The sequence below is a fragment of the Rattus rattus genome, chromosome 4 (genome assembly GCF_011064425.1).
Source record: "Rattus rattus isolate New Zealand chromosome 4, Rrattus_CSIRO_v1, whole genome shotgun sequence".
Taxonomy (NCBI): Eukaryota; Metazoa; Chordata; class Mammalia; order Rodentia; family Muridae; genus Rattus; species Rattus rattus.
Genome location: NC_046157.1, coordinates 23343447 through 23363112, shown reverse-complemented (window position 1 = coordinate 23363112; position 19666 = coordinate 23343447). Strand labels below are relative to the sequence as shown.

Below are 19666 nucleotides of genomic sequence, written 5' to 3'. Positions count from 1 at the left end.
GGGTTTGGCCATTTGTACAGACAGGAAAGGGCAGCCTGAAGGAAAAAAAGATTTTGCCCTTGAGATTTGGGGCAAAAGCAGAGCCAGATTCTTGGGGTGCTGATGGGCAGAGCACTTGAGCCTCCTTGAGGCCCCCGGGCCTCTGTAAGACATGTTATTGCACAAAAATAGTGAATGCTGACCACGCAGAATTTAGTAATACCTCCTGAATGATGTGGTCACTGTGCAATTTGCAGTGAGGGAGGTGGGGTTGTGGGGGAGGGGAAGCTGCAGAGCTCAAAAAAGAGAAACAGTGATAGATGGGAGGCCTGCCCTTGTTCTGAAGCATGTGAGTAGGTGTGTGGTGCCCAAGGCCTTTGGTTTTAGAAGCCTCAGGAAAGCCGTTGTGACCCAAGTGGAATCTATTGTCTATTCCAGGAGCTGGGTGTGTCAGAGTCCTCAATCCACATCATTGGTGTCAGTCTGGGGGCTCATGTTGGAGGCATGGTGGGGCATTTCTACAAAGGCCAGTTGGGACGGATCACAGGTAAAAAAAAAATGCCTCTCTATCTTTCCTCTCTGATTAGAGACAGAGAGATATTGCTTCAGAGACTTGTCTGAGGTGAGCACATGGGGTGGTGAGCACACATCCTTATGACTGAGTCATTGTTGCTACTAAAATGATCCACTGTTTGCATACAACAGCGCAATTCTTCAGCCATCTCCAATGTCACGATAAGAGCCTATGTATCTGTTTCCAAACCCCAGTGTGCACATTTATACCATAGGTTGTAATAAGCTGTGATTGGGATTTGGTGTGGGGACCACCCCCAGACAGTGTGTTAAACAGCTACAAACACAGGGGTTTGTGCATCAGTTTTCTGTCTCAGTCAGTAAGGGTGGGGTTGCCTGGTGAGTACACTACATTCTCGGTTCTTCCGTTGGACAAGTTTGAATCATGTCTCACAGAGTCCTCCTGAGAGGATGACACCTGTTATCATTGTTTCTGCCAAACTGATGGTGTCGTTAAGTTCATTTTAGAAGCAGAAAACTGAGGCATTGAGAGAGTACACCACATTAGACAACAGACCATGGGGTTTCCTGGGTTAAAGTGGTCCTGGGCTGGTTCTTCCAACCCTTGGTCCTGGTTAGATGATGTTCTGAGCTGGAGCTGGGGATGGCTGGAGAAGGCACAGTATACGTCCACAGTGTTTGTAGGAGTTGGGAGGGAAGAGGATCCTGATAGTAGTCTGTCCTTACAGGTCTGGATCCTGCTGGACCAGAGTACACCAGAGCCAGCCTGGAGGAACGCTTAGATTCTGGTGATGCCCTGTTTGTGGAAGCCATCCACACAGACACTGACAGTGAGCTGGGGTGATGTGTCTGGGATGAGGGAGTGCACATAGATAGGTAAAGGCTATGATGCTAGTGCCTAGGGACGTGGTCCTGGCCAGAGAGCCCCTGTTCCTGGCAGAACTTCTGTTATACAATGGAGAATGTACTGGAATGATTCTGAAGGTCTCTTCCAGCTCTGAGATCATTCTTTGGCTATCACTGTTACTGTGACCACAGAGATGAGTAGTTTTATTTTAGGCTACCAGTAGTCAGGAGGACTCTCACTCATGAACCAAGATTGTTTGTTTGATAATCTTACTGATTCAACACCAAACCCTGTGCTGGTGGGCGTTGCTGTCTGCATAACATGTGGGAAAATCATGCTGCCTCTTTAGACTGAGTGCCTCTGAGGATGGACACGGGGCATTCCGCTCCCTGGGCACACAGGCCAGTCAGGACTTTCCTTTTCCCTGGGGACAAGCCTAGGTCAAGAGAGACACTCTCCCTTCCAATAGTGACACACACAGGAAAGGCCACCTTAACACTCTCTCTCTCTCTCTCTCTCTCTCTCTCTCTCTCTCTCTCTCTCTCTCCATCTTTTCTTTCTCCACCACCTGGGAAAGGAGGTGGACAATTATTCTTATCTCTACTGGAAATAAAATGCCCCGTGGTGTATACTAGGCACTGTGCTCAGTGTTCTAGAACAGAAGGGCTTAGCGTTCAAGGAAGACCGATACCTGCGGCTCATCCCCTTAGGTCTGAAGCATTCTTCTAGCATCCAAAGTTCACAGGCATGCAACTGGAAGAAGAAGCCTATGCAGTGATATTGTCCAACCCCTGTCCCTACCGTCACTGCACAGATACACACCAAGGCCCTACAGGCCTGGCTGTGTTGTTTATCTCTGCTGATAGTCTATCTTGCTCCTCAGTAAGGTGAGTCCTTTACTTAAGAGTCACGTCCATGGAGACAGAAACACAACGGTGGTTGACAGAGAATGAGGGAGGGGAAATGAGGAGTTGGTACCCAATATTCAGCTTTGTTTCTGGATGGTAATATTTAGGCAATAAAGGGGAGGACAATGACTTCTCAGTATAAGTGTAGGCAATCAGTACTGACACTGAAAGGCACTAGTTGTCTTCTTAAAGATTAAGGTGGTAACTTTTGCTATGTGTATTTCATTGTGATAAAAAATGAACCACTGTTTTCATATATAAAACCAATTTTAAAAATGAAGTAGAACTCCCCCATCCCCAATAAATCTATGTCATGGTCATGTTTGATTCATCGTTACCTGACATTGGCCCCTTAGGTCCCCCATCCCCAATAAATCTATGTCATGGTCATGTTTGATTCATCGTTACCTGACATTGGCCCCTTAGGTCTTTTGAACTTGGAGCTGCTGCTTCTTCTTCTTCTTCTTCTTCTTCTTCTTCTTCTTCTTCTTCTTCTTCTTCTTCTTCTTCTTCTTCTTCTTCTTCTTCTTTTCTTCTTCTTCTTCTTCTTCTTCTTCTTCTTCTTTCTTCTTCTTCTTCTTCTTCTTCTTCTTCTTCTTCTTCTTCTTCTTCTTCTTCTTCTTCTTCTTCTTCCTTCTTCTCCTTCTTCTCCTTCTTCTCCTTCTTCTCCTCCTCCTCTTCTCCTCCTCCTCTCCTCCTCCTCCTCCTCCTCTTCCTCCTTCTTTTTAGCTGCTTCTTTAACAAGACAAAAAAAGTAATAATTCTGCTTCTTTGATTAATCTTCACTGAGCCAGGAAGCCAGTCCTCAGAATTCAGCAAGGACCAGGGATATGCATTTAGGCATCTGTTTATTTGTTCATTCAATAACAATGTATCAGTCACTCATTGTAAGCCAGTTGCTGTAGTGGGTGACAAGGACCCACAAGAAAAACAACAACAACAAAAACCAACCAAACAGACAAAAGCAGAAATACCAAAGGCTTCATTCAAGGAAACAGACCAGATTACAGGTTGCTCTTATCACATGTTTGTGGCTATTACACACCACGTAAGAAAGCATGTTGATAGAGGGTAACTTCAGGAGGGGTTGCTTTGAAAGGATCATTGACGAGCATCTGTATAGTAGGCAAGTCTCAGGGGAGGGGAGTGAGTCAGCCTTGGCAAGATTTAGAAGAAGATTCTGGCTAGCGAAGATGGAGAAAGTAAGAGCTGGATGCGGGTGAGGGTTTGACTTGCTCGGGAAACAGGAAAGAGAACCACGACGTCGGTTCAAGTGTAACAGAAAAGGAAGGTTTACGTGATTTTATGGGTCAAGTCTGAGTATCCTAGAAACTGATGCCATGCTTCCTCTCGGTGTGGTTTGCCTTGTGTAGCTTCCCAACCCTTTGAAACAAGGACACTGACTCCCAACCACCCTGCTGTGGGACTGGGAACGTATATTCCTGAAGCAAAAGGTTGACAGGGCTCTGCCTCTTTCAGATTTGGGTATCCGGATTCCTGTCGGACATGTGGACTACTTTGTCAATGGAGGCCAAGACCAGCCTGGATGCCCTGCATTCATTCACGCAGGTCAGCAAGTCAGGGAGAGTTAGTATTTCTGTGCTCCACAAACCAAAATTCACCACATCTCCACCCTGACAGGTCAGCATGGCCACGTAGGGTCTTCCTGATGATGCCCTCCTATATTGTACAGGGTCTTAGCACATACTAGCTATCCTTGGAGCCCACGAGTGCCAGAGAGTTCTCTGATGCTAGAAGCTGGCCTCATGTTTGTGCCGTCATCCCAGTTATGTCAGGCTATGTAATGATCGAATGTTCAGGCCAATAACCTCCATTCCGTCCTGAGACATGATCTGTGGCAAAGTCTACAGGAGCCTTGTTCTCTCCAAAATGTAGTGGTGGCAGAAGCAAGCCGTTAGACCACAGGGCTGCATGGCCAACATCTTACGGAGCCTACTGAGATCCGCCTGCCTCTGCCTCCTGAGTGCTGGGATTAAAGGAATATACTGCCATACCCAGCTTCCAAAATTAGCTTAAAGATATCTTTAACACAGCCTCTCCTAAATACATTCTTCTGGAATTCTCTTTCTGAAAGTATTTAACACATACTTTTAAGTTATAAATGAACGTAAGTAACAAGCATAGTTAATATCTGTTTTCAATAATACTAAATCTGTCAGAAGCTAAGCACCAAGCATTGCTCAGCCTTGCGTCCTTCTAAGGACGAAATTGAATATATTGGCATTTCATTTGGAAATATTAAATGCTGGTTTCTGTATACTTGTAGTATCCTCCTGTTTTATCAAATTCTCGATGTTTTAAGGATTTTCGTTTTGTTTGCTTTTCAAGGCAACATCTCAGGCATTAGTCCAAGCTGACCTCAAACTCCAGGTTGCCCTCCTGCCTCAGCCTCCTGAGTACTGGGATTCCAGGTGTGCACCATCATACCCGGCTCCGTTTTAAGGATTCATTTGACAGTTTTATCAAATAAGTACTAATTTTATTTTATTTTTTTGCCAGATTTACTGGTTTTTCCAAACATGATTTTTGGAGAACATTAATTACATTTTGGGACTTCATTTTAATTTGATACTTTCTTTTTTTAAAAAAAAAAAGATTTATTTATTTAATTTATATGAGTACACACTGTCACTGTCTTCAGACACACCAGAAGAGGGCATAGGATCCCATTACAGATGGTTGTGAGCCACCATGTGGTTGCTGGGAATTGAACTCAGGACCTCTGGAAGAGCAGTCGGTGCTCTTAACCACTGAGCCATCTCTCCAGCCCCATCCTTTTCATTTCTTCACAATGCAGTTTGAGAAACAGGGGCAGAGACCAGCTGCCCCGGTTCCCTGTTGATGCTCACAGAACCTCTGCAGTAGGGAACTCCTGACTATAGGAGAAGAGAGTGAACACAGTTGATTCTTAACTGTGGTACAGGGGGAGTCAAACCACCCTGAGGCAGGCAGCTTACTCCTTACCTTTCAGCTCTTATTTGGGCTGTGGCATACCTGTGTATGTTGTGTGTGTGTTTTGTGTGTGTGTGTGTTGTGTGTGTGTGTTGCATACACATGAGTGGTTGCAACTTTTAAATAATAGATTACCACAATCAAATCGAGCTGAGGTAATCAAGATTCTTGGAAAGTTCTTTAGATCAGTTATTGGGCTAGGTGAGGTACAGCATGTTTGACTCAAAAGATTGATCATGAACAGCAGTTGATGCTAGACCAGATGTTCTAGATCTGTCATTCGCAACCCATTTGAGGGTCAAACAATCCTTTCACAGGGTTGCTTAAGACCATTGCAAAACCCAGATGTTTACATTATGGTTCATAACAGTAGCAAAATTACAGTTACGAAGTATCAATAAAAATAATTTTATAGTTGGGGGCGGGTCACCACAACGTGAGGAACTATATTAAAGGGTCGCAGCTTTAGGAAGGTTGAGAAGCACTGCTCTGGGCTATCTCTTTGCTGGGTTACAAAACTGTTTTGTGGGTGGTGGTGGTGAAGAAGACAGACAATCAGGGAGACAAGCATCTCAGCTGTAGAGGTGGTACCCCTAATTCTGTATGCCCCCGTTTTGTTTTGTTTTTTCTGATCACGTAAGAATCATTCTCAAACCAAGCAATTTTCTTAACAAGCTAAGCTTCCGTAGCCCAGGAAAATTAAAAGGGAAAGAGAGATTGAGGTAAGCATGCCTGTCAATATTTCAAAGTGTGCTCAGGGGACAGCCTGTCTATTCATAGCCCTCTGCGGTATAAAACTCAGCAGACTTATAGTAAGCAGCAGCGAGGGAGTTTCCGCTGGTGTTGTCTGGAACCGTGATGATAGTTTTTGTCCCCTCTCAGGTTACAATTACTTGATCTGTGATCACATGAGGGCTGTACATCTCTATATCAGTGCCTTGGAGAACACTTGCCCACTGATGGCCTTTCCCTGTGCCAGCTACAAGGCCTTCCTCGCAGGAGACTGTCTGGACTGCTTTAACCCTTTCCTGCTCTCCTGTCCGAGGATTGGTAAGACCTCACTCCCTCGGCTTCCCTTGGCTTCCCTCAGTTTCCATCATCGGTTTTCATCGGCTTCCCTTGGCAATAGGGAAGCTCTAGCACGAATCATTTGTCACTTCTTTTGTTTTTTAAAGTTTTCATTTTTAAAATGTTTTTTTGAGTCTTTCTAGCATTTTGAAATATGAAACACACACACGCATGCACGCATGCATGCACGCCCATTAGTGCTGCTCTTATGTACACATATTTAAGGCTGACTACATTTGGTATCAGATAATCTAGAAGGGGTTTATCCTTGGAGAAGACTGACTCTCTTTCTCTGCAGCCATTTAAGGCCCTTAGCTTTTTATCTAGGAGTGGAGCCTTGTGGGATTTTCCCCTATCGTGTTGGCACATCCATCAGCAGGCGCTGTGATGGTCCACGTCTTGACAACAATCACGTTGTCAGAGCACCTCTGACCTATGGTCAAGAGTCATTCCATCTGGGAAGAGGAAATTAACCCGTGAGGTGCTCAGCTTGCTCCTACTTGGAACTGGCCATTTATTTGAATGCTCCCTGCTGGCAGGCTTGCTGGCTGGGTGCACCTAGTAGGGATTTCCCACAGCTACGCATAGATTCTCTTTAGAAGTTTGTGGTGGCCAAATGAGACCATCTGTTTCAGAAGAGATAACTGTTGGGCAGGTCATGAATGTCTCTGTGGGATCACAGCCAGTCTGAGGAAAGACTCTACAAAGCTGAGGGATCGGGCCTCTACTCATCTGTGGAAACCATGGTGTCTCATAGCCTAGGGGGAAAACTCTAGGGGAAAAAATAGCTCTCTTGTGGTTCCATAGTTTCACATTCCCTACCATCCCAAGATGCCACCCAAAACACAGCAGTTTGCCATTGCTCCCACGGTGATGTGGCATTAGCTTGACAAAATGCGAAAGGCAAATAGTGTCCCATAATGACACACACTGGCATTGTCTCCTCTTCCACGGACGAGGGTCTGACTTCCCTTCAGAGGTGATGGGTCAAGTGGTTTGTAACAACCACTTCCCACTGTCTGCCCAACTTCTCTCTCTGCTCTCCCTCACCCGAATCTCAGAGACACTGGCCATACACCCTTCCAAGTGTGTTAACCAAGGTTCTTCATTTTGGGGATCCTGGCCCTGACTCTGATCTCACCCCTGAGCACAGTCTCTCCAACAGTCATCTTCAGAACAAACATTTACCTCTCTGTGTTCCCCACTAACAGGATACAGATGCCATTAAAGCAACTGTGATAGCAATTAGTTTGCAAGTTAGACACAAAGTCAGACACAAAATGAGTTTCTTACAGGTACCTACCAAGAGTTAGTCAAATGAGGGCAGTGGAAATGGCTCAGCAGCCAGGCTCTTGCCACCAAGCCAGAAAACTATGCGTTCCATCCCCAGGATCCACCTGGTAGAAAGAGAGAACTGGGTACCTACTATGAGCTTTCTGACTTTCACATGTGTGTTGTAAATGCCTCCTGGCTCCCCCTAGACCCCTGCTAAACAAACAACAAACAAACACGTTTAAAAAGAAAATAAATGATTCATGGATTGATCGGAAGAATGTCCTTCCTGTTGACTTGCATGTTTACACTCTACTGAGTTGGTGGGGCTTTTTGTTTGGTTTTGGTTTTGTTTTGTTTTTGCTCTTGGGACCCATCACAAAGCATGAGACAGAGCCCACGTGCAGTTGACTATTGGTGGTGCACAAGTGAGTCCACACCTGACTGGGGACTCTGGGTCCTAGAAATGGCCGTCTGAAAACAATGCCATCTTTGCTTCTTTATGTCCAGGACTGGTGGAACGAGGTGGTGTCAAGATTGAGCCGCTCCCCAAGGAAGTGAGGGTCTATCTCCAGACTACATCCAGTGCCCCATACTGTGGTGAGTAGGGAGGAAAAGGCGTAGCTGCTCGAGGGATGCTGGAGATGTCCATGGATCCTGTGTGGGATGCAGCTATCCCAGTGTGGGAGCCCTGACAGGAAGTGATGGGTCTGCAGAGATATCCTGGGAGGTAGTCTCAGGCGGAACCAGAACTGTGAGAGTGAATCCAAGCAGCGGCATCACAGCGGGGACTCAAGAGCATCTCTCTGCTGACACACTCGCCCTTCTTTCTCTCCCCATTGAAATGTGTGCTCGGCCGGATGTGAGCGCTCAGGATGCAGAGGGAGGTGAATCTCTGAGTTTGAGCCCAGCCTATCTACAGAGTGAGTTCCAAAACACCCAGGGATACACAGAGAAACCCTGTCTCAAAGTGTGTGTGTGTGTGTGTGTGTGTGTGTGTGTGTGTGTGTGTGTGTGTGTGTGTGTGTGTCTGTGGGTGTGTGTGTCTGTGGGTGTGTGTGTGTGAGAGAGAGACAGGGAGACAGACAGAGAGACAGACAGAGAGACAGACAGAGAGACAGAGACAGAGAGAGACAGAGAGAGAGAAACCCTGACTCAAAGTGAGTGTGTGTGTGTGACAGAGAGACAGAGAGAGAGACAGAGAGAGAAAGAGAGAGACAGAAGAGAGAAACCCTGACTCAAAGTGAGTGTGTGTGTGTGTGTGTGTGTGAGAGAGAGAGAGAGAGACAGAGACAGAGAGACAGAGACAGAGAGAGACAGAGAGACAGAGACAGAGACAGAGAGAAACCCTGACTCAAAGTGAGTGTATGTGTGTGAGAGAGAGAGACAGAGAGACAGAGAGACAGAGACAGAGAGACAGGCGCTGCTCTCAGCAGTACCCGGGACTCGTGCCACTCTTCACACTTCTTTCCCTCCCACACCACATCCATCTCACCCTAACAGAGCCTCCTAGGTCAGAATCCTTGAGGAATTCATGACCTCTACCACCTTCTCCTCGCAGTCACAACCCAGCCATTCGTAGACTCTACTCCCAGCGTTTCTTTGAAGCTAAGATACCAATGATTACAAAACACAAATAAAAAGTAGTCTTGAGATCCGTGAAATATGTCAGACGCTACGCCTTCCCATGGCCTTCATGGCTCCAGGAGGGCGACTGTATTTCCTGGTTTGTGTTCATTGTCTTGGGTCCTCCTGTCTTGCTCTATGGTGCACACAGGGTAAAACTGTGCTACCTTGACTGATAAATGATACACTCACTGTAACTTGAGCTGGTTTTCTCACTAGCTTGTGTGGCTTTAGTAGAGGTGTCTTTGTGGCTACTGCCTTCCATTTACTGGAGGGTCCCAGCACTCAGGACTCTGTGGTCACACGGACCTGGCTTTGAATCTCAGCCTCTCTATCTTCCAGTTGAGTATTGGGAGCAGGTTACTTTGCCTTTCTGAAACCCAGTATCCCCCTGTGGAACATGGGGACCATGATGGCGCTCATATGCAAGAATCAGTTCTGAGGATAAAATAGTATAGAGGAAATCAGAGGGATGATGATGCAAAGCCCGGTACCTCATTATTATTCCCTCCCCTTAGGCAGAGGATCCAGAAGAGGGTGTGTAGAGCTTCATGGATATGGCCACATCTGAGGAACAAAGTAGTCTCAGTCCATGGTGGAATTTTCATGAAGCGAGGTTCTGAGAGACAATAGCTGAGGCACACAAATGGGTGACAAAGTCAGGACTCAACATCAGGTCTTCTGGCTTTTTCCCATGCTGTACCTCACGCCACACCTCATGCCACCTCATGCCACCTCATGCCACCGTGCTCCATTTCTTGTTCCTTCTTCTTGTCACTCTCTTCACAGCAGTGGCCCTCCGAGGTGGGCAGGAGGGCTGTGGTGTGTAGTGCTGAAGGCAATGCTTCCGAGACCAGATGTCCTGGCTTCTCGCTCCAGGCAGGGTACAACCTGGGCAGGCTCGATCTCTGCAGCTAAGAATACACGGGGTATGGAAGCCTGGGGGCTGTTGGGGGTCATGAACTTTTTGAGGTCCCTGCTAAGGCAGAGTCGAAGAGTCATACCATTTCCGGTTTCATGTTTGTTTCAAAACATCTTCCTTATAGCCCCCAGAAACACTTCTTGTCAGTGCAAACACCACAGGGGGACACAGGAAACCAGCCATCGTGAACACCTGCTTCCTCACACCCTCTGAGCCTTTCCTTATAAGGATAGATGCAGGGTACCATCCTTTCCCTAGGCCAAGCTTGTCCTGTCTAATGAGCCTCCAATGGAGTCAGGGCTGGCTGGCGTCAGCTCTCCAGTCACTGGAAGTCCACTGCAGCCCTGGACTCTTACAAACAATGATTTTAAGACAATACACAGCTGTCCCTTGTAGAACAGGGTTTCACGCAGTGGCTTCTTCTTTTTATCATTATCCCATAACTGAGGGACAAAGGGGTTCGGTGACTTAGACAGGAAGGCCCAGCTAGTCAGCACCAGGGCCCGGCCTTGGGTTCTTGGGTTCTGACCACCCACTCAGGGCTCAGGGAGCCACTGTCTGAGTCATCTTCCTAGACCATTTCGATTTCACTGCCAGTTCCTGTTCACCCAGCATCAGTTCTGCCTCTCCTTAGGTCTCCAGCGCAGTGTGGAGAAGAGAGAAACAGAAAGCGTCTGACGAACATAGGAAGAGATGACATCCACTGTAGGTTAATCTCAACCCAAGGAATTCCATTCCTGAAGCTTTCAAACTCACCTAAGTTTCCCTTACATCACAAATATCCACCGTAGTTCAGGAACCTTGCCCAACCCAAAGCAGTTCACACCCTGTAACTGTTTTTTTTTTTTTTTTTTTTTTTTTACTACTTTGTGGGTTATTCTTTCTTCCACCCTAGAAAGAAAAGAAAAAAAAAAAAACAAAGGTTAGAAAAGAAAGGAGACAACGTCATTATTAGACTACTTTCTGCTGACTAGAGGGGTTATAGAGTCTTTGGGGCAAGTTTGATCTTCACAGTCAGGATATCTAATTTCTTCTTGTTTCTTCTTTGCACACGACTACTTAACGAAGCAGGACCAGCAGCAACCCTGCCCCTCAGGGCCCTAGCATTTATATACCATGTGGAAAATTCCCAGAATTCCAAACATCCCAAGATCGCAGACGCTATCTGAAGCTGGTAAAATCACACCCCTGCTAAAGCGTGAGGAAAATCATAGTCCACTACTGTGGACAGTCTGAAGCAGCCCCATATCCCACACCTGGGATTAAAATGAAAACATACTTCTATGATATTTCTGAGTTTGTTTTTTTCTAAAGAAAACAAAATCCCAGAGTTCTCACTTCAACACCATTTAGTAATAACAGACAGGAGACGTGTGACACTGGATTGTTTTTCTCTTCGGAGGGGACAGGATTGCAGGCTTCTTTGTCTCATGAGTTCTTCGGTGTGTTGGACCAGAGATAACCAGTAATCTGTGCCTCTGACAGTGCCTTGGAGGTAGAGACTCCCAAGCAGGCTGCTGCCCTGTGGGGTTTTCACTCTTGGCACCTGTGCCACCTGCCAAGCCTTGGCTGTACTGTTAATTTCCTAGTGCACCATAGCCTCGTGGAGTTTAATTTGAAGGAGAAGAGAAAAAAGGATACCAGCATCGAGGTCACCTTTCTTGGCAACAATGTAACGTCCTCGGTCAAGATCACCATGTACGTAAGTGTCCTAAGGCTAAGCCCCTCTTTCCTGTGTATATATGTTCCGGGTCAGGGGACAGTGCCTACTACAGATCTACTCGCAGATAGGAGCTGCCGGTTTGGGACCAGTACCACCTTAATTAAGCACAGTGTATTCCGATGCTAGCGAACAAGGCTAGTGGGCAGCACCCAAGGTCATTAGTTCTCAGGAGGAAACAGTGCTCAGGGGGCCAGGCAGAATTGTGTTAGGGATGTCATCGGGAAGGAGAGCCTCAGTCACCATCCTCCTGCAGGAGTGATCAGGGCCTTAGGAACTGGCCCATGGAAGGAGGAGTTGCAGCTGGGTTAGTTGCCTGAAGGCAACCCAAGGCAGAAGGCCAGTTAAAGTGTGAGGTTAGGACCAGAAGGGGTGCTTCGAGTTTGTGGGACCTGAACGGATCATTTCCATTCCTTTGTGGCAGACTTGGCTCTGGGGAACTGGGGAACTGGTGGGACCAAGTTTGGGACAAAAGAGCAAAGAACTGCACCTTCGGGGTGGGGGGTGGGGACTTGGAATGGGGGGGGTAAGGGGTGGGGTGGGCAAAAGCCTAGCAGGGAATGGGAGTCAGGGACAAGGCCGGGCAGTTTCTTTAAAAAGCAATTGGGTTCCCTTACTAGCTAACAGCAAACCCTCTAATCAGACATGTAAGCACTGGTTCTGTTAGGGTCCAGTCAGGAAAACAGAGCCGATGCAGAAGAGACCCCAGAAGGGATGTGACAGAGCAAACTCATCACAACCGCACTGGGAAAGCTGCAGGAGATGGGAGGCATCGGAGCAAAAGCAGAGCTTACCGCATAGGCTGCTGGGAGGAGCCAGAAGCCCCACAGGAAGTGTAGCCCCTTCACAAGCCTCGCCCAACCTAGAGGCCCTCAGGGGCCAGGGCCTGCTTCCCACAGACAGCGCTTGCCAGATCTGCTGACAAAGTAGCTGCAAGCAAAGGTTTGCAGGAGGAAAAAAAGCTGAACAAACATAGGGGCATGCACAGTGTACACCCCTCTGAACACTTCCTGGTCCACTGCACTGAGCTATGAGAGCGCAGTGACAGCGCCTAAGTGGGTTGGGGATGCCATCAGGGAAACAAGGATTTGCAGAAGTGAGCTGGACAATGGGTTAGTAAGAAAAGGACACAGAGGTGTGCCTGGAAGACAACGGTCAGGTGTGGGATGTGGGACAAGAGAAGGCTGGAGAGAGAAATTGAGCGTTGGAAGGACAAATTTGAAATTGTGATTTCTGGCAGTTGGGGAGCCCTCAGCTGGGCGTGGAAGGCTGTGTTCTCAGGCTGCCCTGCTGAACTGTGAGGAGATCATTCCTCCTGAGCTGCTGGACATCCTGCCACTGGGCAGTGCTCTGTCTACAGAACCCTTCCGGGTCCTGAATCTGCAGGTGCGCACAGCGGCCTGTGGGTGGACTGTAGTGGACTAGTGAGCTGAGGACTTTCCACAGTATCTGTTCAAAGTTGGGCTGCTTCTGGAAGGGCTTTCCTTTGTCTCTGTAGCCAGTTGGTGGGTCAACAGATACTAATGGAGATCTTGGCACTGACACATTAGATCTTCTGGATCGGTAAAAAACACTGTTCCTGCCCACCAGTCACTGGAGACTCAGCACAAGCTGAAGCCGAGGTCCTCCGGGTGGATGGGTGGTTTAACCTTCACCCCCAAAGGACATGACTACTGAAAGACTCCTAATGCATTAACTCCAACCACCTCATTTTTGTAAACTAAAAGAAATCAGAAATTAGAAGGATAAATGCCAGGGAGAAGTGTGTTTTTTTCCCTACTTTCTATTACTTTGTAAAAGCTCAAGTTTTCATTTTTAACTGGAGCAACTGGCCAAGCCACCCACTCAAAGCACCTTTATAATTCATAAGGTCTCTGATAAAAGCATTTTTTTAAATTCTACTTTTCTCTGGCATAAATAAAATGCTTCTGAGCAGAGGCAGCTTTTCTATACTGGGACAAAGTCTTTCTGCAAAACGAGGCAACAATGCGAATGCCTACTTCTTTCTGGATGCGGAAAACACACCAAGAAGATACCACTGCCCTGTAAAACTGGAAAGAAAAGGGGAACTGGGCTGGCGTTCAGGACCCAACCTGCTGTGGTGTGGAGAAGCGTCTGTACCCTGACCCTCTCCCTTGTTCTCAGAGTCCCCCACTTTCTCAGAGACCAGGGTCGAAGGACACTCAGTCCACTACCCAAGCCCCGGGCAACCAGTTCCTCCCGCAGTACAAGAGAGTTAAGCATTTTTCTTTGGGAAAGAGCTGTTTCAGAAATCTTGAACTTGAGTGATCTCGGTGGACAGTGAAAGAATCACATGGAAAGTCCCTTAAATAAAAATGTTTACTGACTTTCCAATAATGGAAAAAAATTAACAAGTATTTCCTGGGTATTGTTCAAAATTGTTGGTCTGTGGGCAGGGGACCGGTGAGGATCACAAAATAAGTTAATTAATTAATTAATTAAAATGCTGTCTCTATTTTCAAGGAGCCAGTGCCTCTGTACTTGACAGCTGACCAGGTTTACCCACAGAGCCCCTTGGCTCAACGGCAGGTAAAGCGCAGAGCCATGCTCATCTCCTCTCCCCTTGCCTTTCAGACCTAAAGATCACCTTGAAGGGAGAGGGATCATCGCCCACCAAAACCCACACTGCCAGATAAACCAGGTGAAGCTCAAGTTCCACATTTCTAGCCGGGTTTGGAGAAAAGACAGGACTCCCATTGTTGGGACTTTCTGTACCGCTCCTCTGCCGGTCAACGACAGGTGAGTCACAGAACACCTCCCCCCCGACACACACACACACACACACACACACACACACACACACACTCACACGCATCCCCACAACACCACCGAGTACAGCTCTGGACCTTCGAGGTGCTGCTTGATGAAGCTCAACCTCACTATAGTGATAACCATCTTATCCCGAGAGGGATCGGCTGAGACCCTGGGTTCTCCTGAACCTTCCGTAGCGCCATGTTGAGTTGAAAGTTTTAGGGAGGAAGCCAGGGAAGCTGATGTTGAGTTCTCCTCCCTACCCAGCACGTGAAGCTTTTGCGTCTGCTTTATGCATTTGGTTTTAGTTAAGGTTTTATCAGAATATCCATCATGGTGCAATTTCTCCCTCCTTAGCCTCTTCTTCAACTGTGTCATTGGAAGTACTCTTGGGTGTACTCAAGGCATTCCAATAAGTAGCCTTGCCACCTTAGTGTTGGCACAGAGAGAACAGGAATAGGCTAAAAAGTAGGGAAGTGTAGACTCCTTTTGCTAGACATGGGGCACAGGAAAGAAAAGACATGCAACTTCTCCCGGCAACCAAGACCCTGCCTCATGCCGTTCTTCAACATGTCCGTTGCTCACACAGCAAGAAGACGGTCTGCATCCCTGAGCCAGTGCGTCTGCAAGTGAGCATGCCCGTTCTCCGGGACCTGAAAATGGCCTGTGTGTAGCCTGAGCCTACTCTGGAGGCAGAGGCCGGAATTTTTCGAGGGCAGTGTGGCAAGGGCTGTTTGTGAGCGCCATATTCCACCCTGTTTCTCCTAAGGGGGGAAGGCCAAATTCTTGGTGGTTTTCTCCATAAGTAGTTACTGCGGAAGGGACAGATGACTCATATTACAGAACTTGATCTCCGTCACCGACTTACAAAGCTTTATACAGATGCCATTTCAGCTTCTCTATTTCAACACAACTGTGATTGCCTCACAGCCTTAAGTATCTATACTTAGGATTCAATGGAAAATGTACTCGGAGAAATGTTTTGAATAAACCGTCATGGAATATCTGAATCATTTTGGTTGTTTTGTTGAAATGTAATTCTGCTACACACACACACACACACACACACACACACAATTATTTATTACTTACGGGGCCACGGAGATGACTTGGTGACATGCATACACACATGGTAATTAAGCAAATAAATGTTTAAAGATTTTTTAAAAAAGTGATTTACAGAAGATAGCTATTGCTGTCGGCTATAATTAGTCCTGGAAGAAAAATGTTCAGTTTTGTAATGGACAGTGGATCACAGATACTTATAACCTGTCAAGCCGTCGGGAAAGAGTGACTGCTGCTGTAGTATTTAGACATGACACTTAGCCATGACAGAGGAGAATAATTGTAAATCTCTCTCTCTCTCTCTCTCTCTCTCTCTCTCTCTCTCTCTCTCTCTCTCTCTCTCTCTCTCTCCTCTCTCTCTCTCTCTCTCTCTCTTTCCTCTCTCTCTCTCTCTCCTCTCTCTCCTCTCTCTCTCTCCCTCTCTCCCTCTCTCTCTCTCTCTCCCTCCCCTCTCTCTCTTCCCCCTCCTCTCTCCTCCTCTCTCCTCTCTCTCTCCCCTCTCTCTCTCTTTCTCTCTCCCCCTCTCTCCCTTCCTCCCCCTCTCTCTCTCCCTCACACTCCGCTCTCGCTCGCCGCACACACGATACACACACACACACACACACACACACACACACACACACACCCTCCCTCAAGCTCAGGGTGTATCCCAGAAGAAGGAACAGAGAGAATACAGGAGTTGGAAGAAGGCAGTGAGTGTTGTGTGGCAATTTCCTCTGAATTGGACGTTTTCCTCTTGAAAGAAAAAGGAGGCTCACGAGAATCAGGAAGTAAATAAGGGCCCTGAGTCCTGGAAAGACGTCACTTAGAAGATTCACAAGACCTCACCTCAAAACTATAGAATGAGGAAGGACAGCCATGTAGAAGAGCCCTGTTAGAGCAGCCCACGGGTTCAGAGAGCTCCAGAAATGAGCTTTTGTGTGTCTTTACCCAGGCTTGGGTCAGCTTCTTGGTAATGTAACTGCCTTTGAGGTTTTCATGCTTCCGTAAGTACAGCTCTTACTTGTGATCCTGTAGCCTCAGTGAACTCGTTGGTGAGCTAGGTTAGACTTTTGTGGAATTGTTACTGTGGTCAGTTGCTGGTTCCCTATTTGGGGCGAGTAGATGTTTGTATGAATCCTCTCAAGATGTCACAAGACACCAGCACACGCCCCATGTGGCCTCTTTTGACAAAGCCTTTATCTAAACTATACTAGTATGAAACATTCCTCCTACACCATCTTGTGTGACGGCATACGTTACTATTACTTGTGTTGGTTGTTTTTCTATTGCTGTGGCGAAAGTTACTATGGCCAAGGCAACCTATGAAAGAAAGCATTAAATTGGGGCTCAAGGTGGCAGAGGGATAGAGTCCATAGAGGCTGGGAGCATGGCAACAGCAGGGCAGGTGTGGAACTGGAGCAGCTTGTCTATTTTTAAAACATATTCTACTGGTTCTTTGCAAATTTCATTCACATCATGCCTCCAATCCCACTCATTTCCCCTTCCCCCTCATACCCATCCTCCACCCTTGCAATCTCACCCACAACAGAGAAAAATAATCTCATCGTGGAAGCGGTAGTGTGTCACAGTGTGTCCCACAAATATATCCTTTTGTCCACACTTCTTGGCTTGCAAATATTCATTGTGATGATTCGTTGGTCTGGTACGAGGCCTCTGCTACTCTATCTACTGGATCCTCACTGGGCCTCCTCTTAGACATCCTGTTGTTGCCTTGTGTCATGGAGATACTGTAGTTTTGGATCTGTAGGACCCGCCCCTTTGTGCACTCCAGCAGTCCATTGATGGGCTAGATAGTGGGATGGGCCAATTCAAAACCTTGCATCTGGGTTTGAGGGGTATCTGAGTTGGTCACCCCGACGGCTCTCCTGCTCTTGGGTTAGTTCACCAGCAACCTCACCTCCCATCCCCTCGACTCTAAGGACTTCTGGGCCAGCTCTCCCTACTGCCATACATGGCAAGGGATGAGGAAGGGGAGGAGGGCACCCCTCCTTTGTCTACAACAACAGACAGAAGGCAGGGCTGGCTCTCCTGAACTCACCTGCAACCCCCATGTCCAGAGCCAGCTCTAACGTGTTGCCCAGGCAAGGGGCAGGATGCTCTCTCCTGAGTGCTGGGCAGGCTCAGTTCTCCTGCTGTCATGGCCTCAACATAGCCAACTCTCCCACCTGCCACTGGTGGTGAGGGTAAGAGGGAAGGAGAGGATCTCTCCCTAGCTGACACTACCACAGAGCTGACAAGAGGTGAGGTTGACTCTTCCACACAGAGCTTATATTTTATTTCCATGTAGGAGGCAGAGCTAACTTGGAATGGCATAGGCTTTTGAAACCTCAAAGCCTACCCTCAGTGATGTACTTCCTCCAACGAGACCATATCTCCTAGCCCTTCCCACGCAGTTCAACAACTGGGGACCAAGCACTCAAATATATGGGCCTATAGGGGCCATTCTCGCTCAAACCACCACATCCTTATATTGATTATTTTGTCACGCTGTGAAAAGGAACTTCTAAAGCCACATTCCCTTCCATTCTTTTGGCAAGGCAATCTCTAACAGTCTTGGGCAAAGAAGAAAGTGAATTCTGGCAACAACCAGACTGAATTTGGAGTCGGAAACATTCCAAGTAAAACAAGCAATTAAAAAAAAAAATCAGGGGGTTGGGGATTTAGCTTAGTGGTAGAGCGCTTGCCTAGGGCGCAAGGCCCTGGGTTCGGTCCCCAGCTCCAAAAAAAAAAAAAGAACCAAAAAAAAAAAAAAAAAATCAGGCAGGGTGAAATTCACCCTTAACCCCAACACTCAAAAGGCCGAAGCAGGTGGATCTCTGTGAGTTCCAGGCCAGCCAGGGATATATAGTGTTGGGGTTTAAATCTCGGCCCATGTCCAGACAGAACGCACCAAACCAACATGGTTCCACGTGGAGAGGTTTAATGAAAGAAGAAGAGTAGAAGGGGGGAGAAGTAAAGGCTGGCCATGAGCACGTGGAGAGAAGGGGGGATGGGGAGAGAAGGGAGAGGGCAAGAGAGCAGAGCAGAGAAGAGAGAGGAAGAGCAAGAGAGCGAGGAGGGGGCAAGCAGCCCCTTATATAGTGTCAGGCACAGCTGGCTGTTGCCAGGCAACTGTGGGGCGGAGCATACCTGGCTGTTGCCAGGTAGCTGTGGGGGTAAGCTTAGACAGAATACCAACATTCCCCTGTTTTAGTTTAATTAAAAAGAAAAATTAGAGGTGATGGTGGAGGAGGAATAGGGTCATCGTGATCTCTGACTACTTCCTGCTTGCTTTGGGGTGGCGTGTCTCTAGGGAACCTAGAAATGTGGGTATGGGATGCTTGTCTGGTCTTAGAGTTGGCTGTTTCCTTGTTGTCCAGAGTCTGTGGAACCATCTGAGGACAGGTCAGAAGGAACAGGTCCAATAGACGAGTCTGTGTCTGTGAGAGGAGACTGAAACATCTAGAGGTGGCTTCTCTGGAGCTGTCCTGGGTGTAGTAAGCGCATGGACTTGACAAGATACTGGAACACACACACACACACACACACACACACACACACACACACACACACACACACACACACACACTAGATAAAGAATAAGATTAAGCGCATTTGGGACATCCCATACCCACGTTTCTAGGTTCCCTAGATCAATGGCTGCCAAGTGATTGAAACCGTCTAAAAAATCCTGCCTATTTTCGGATCCCTTATCCATGAAGAGAAGCAAATGTTTATTGTGTAAGCTGTTATTTTTTTTAATGCTATATAACATTTTTTAAAAAAAAAAAAATGGACTTGATACCTGAGAGTGTTTCTCCTTTTAAAAGGGTCATTTACAGGGGCTGGAGAGAGGGCTCAGTGGTTAAGAGCACTGACTGCTCTACCAGAGGTCCTGAGTTCAAATCCCAGTAACCACATGGTGGCTCACAACCATCCGTAATGGGGTCCGATGCCCTCTTCTGGTGTGCGTGAAGACAGCGACAGTGTACTCACAT

At 47.2% G+C, this 19666-nt stretch overlaps 1 protein-coding gene across 1 annotated transcript in view; it reads left to right on the top strand.

The window, feature by feature from the left end:
• Pla1a (phospholipase A1 member A) overlaps positions 1–15634 on the top strand; it is a 36872-nt gene extending 21238 nt beyond the window's left edge. The window contains exons 4-11 of the mRNA XM_032900197.1: positions 418–526; positions 1242–1343; positions 3748–3837; positions 6124–6291; positions 8092–8181; positions 11719–11827; positions 14445–14609; positions 15211–15634. Coding sequence (XP_032756088.1) covers positions 418–526; positions 1242–1343; positions 3748–3837; positions 6124–6291; positions 8092–8181; positions 11719–11827; positions 14445–14609; positions 15211–15295 — 918 coding nt within the window. The 3' untranslated portion in view covers positions 15296–15634. The remainder of the gene's footprint in view (positions 1–417; positions 527–1241; positions 1344–3747; positions 3838–6123; positions 6292–8091; positions 8182–11718; positions 11828–14444; positions 14610–15210) is intronic.
• Positions 15635–19666: the final 4032 nt, after the last annotated feature.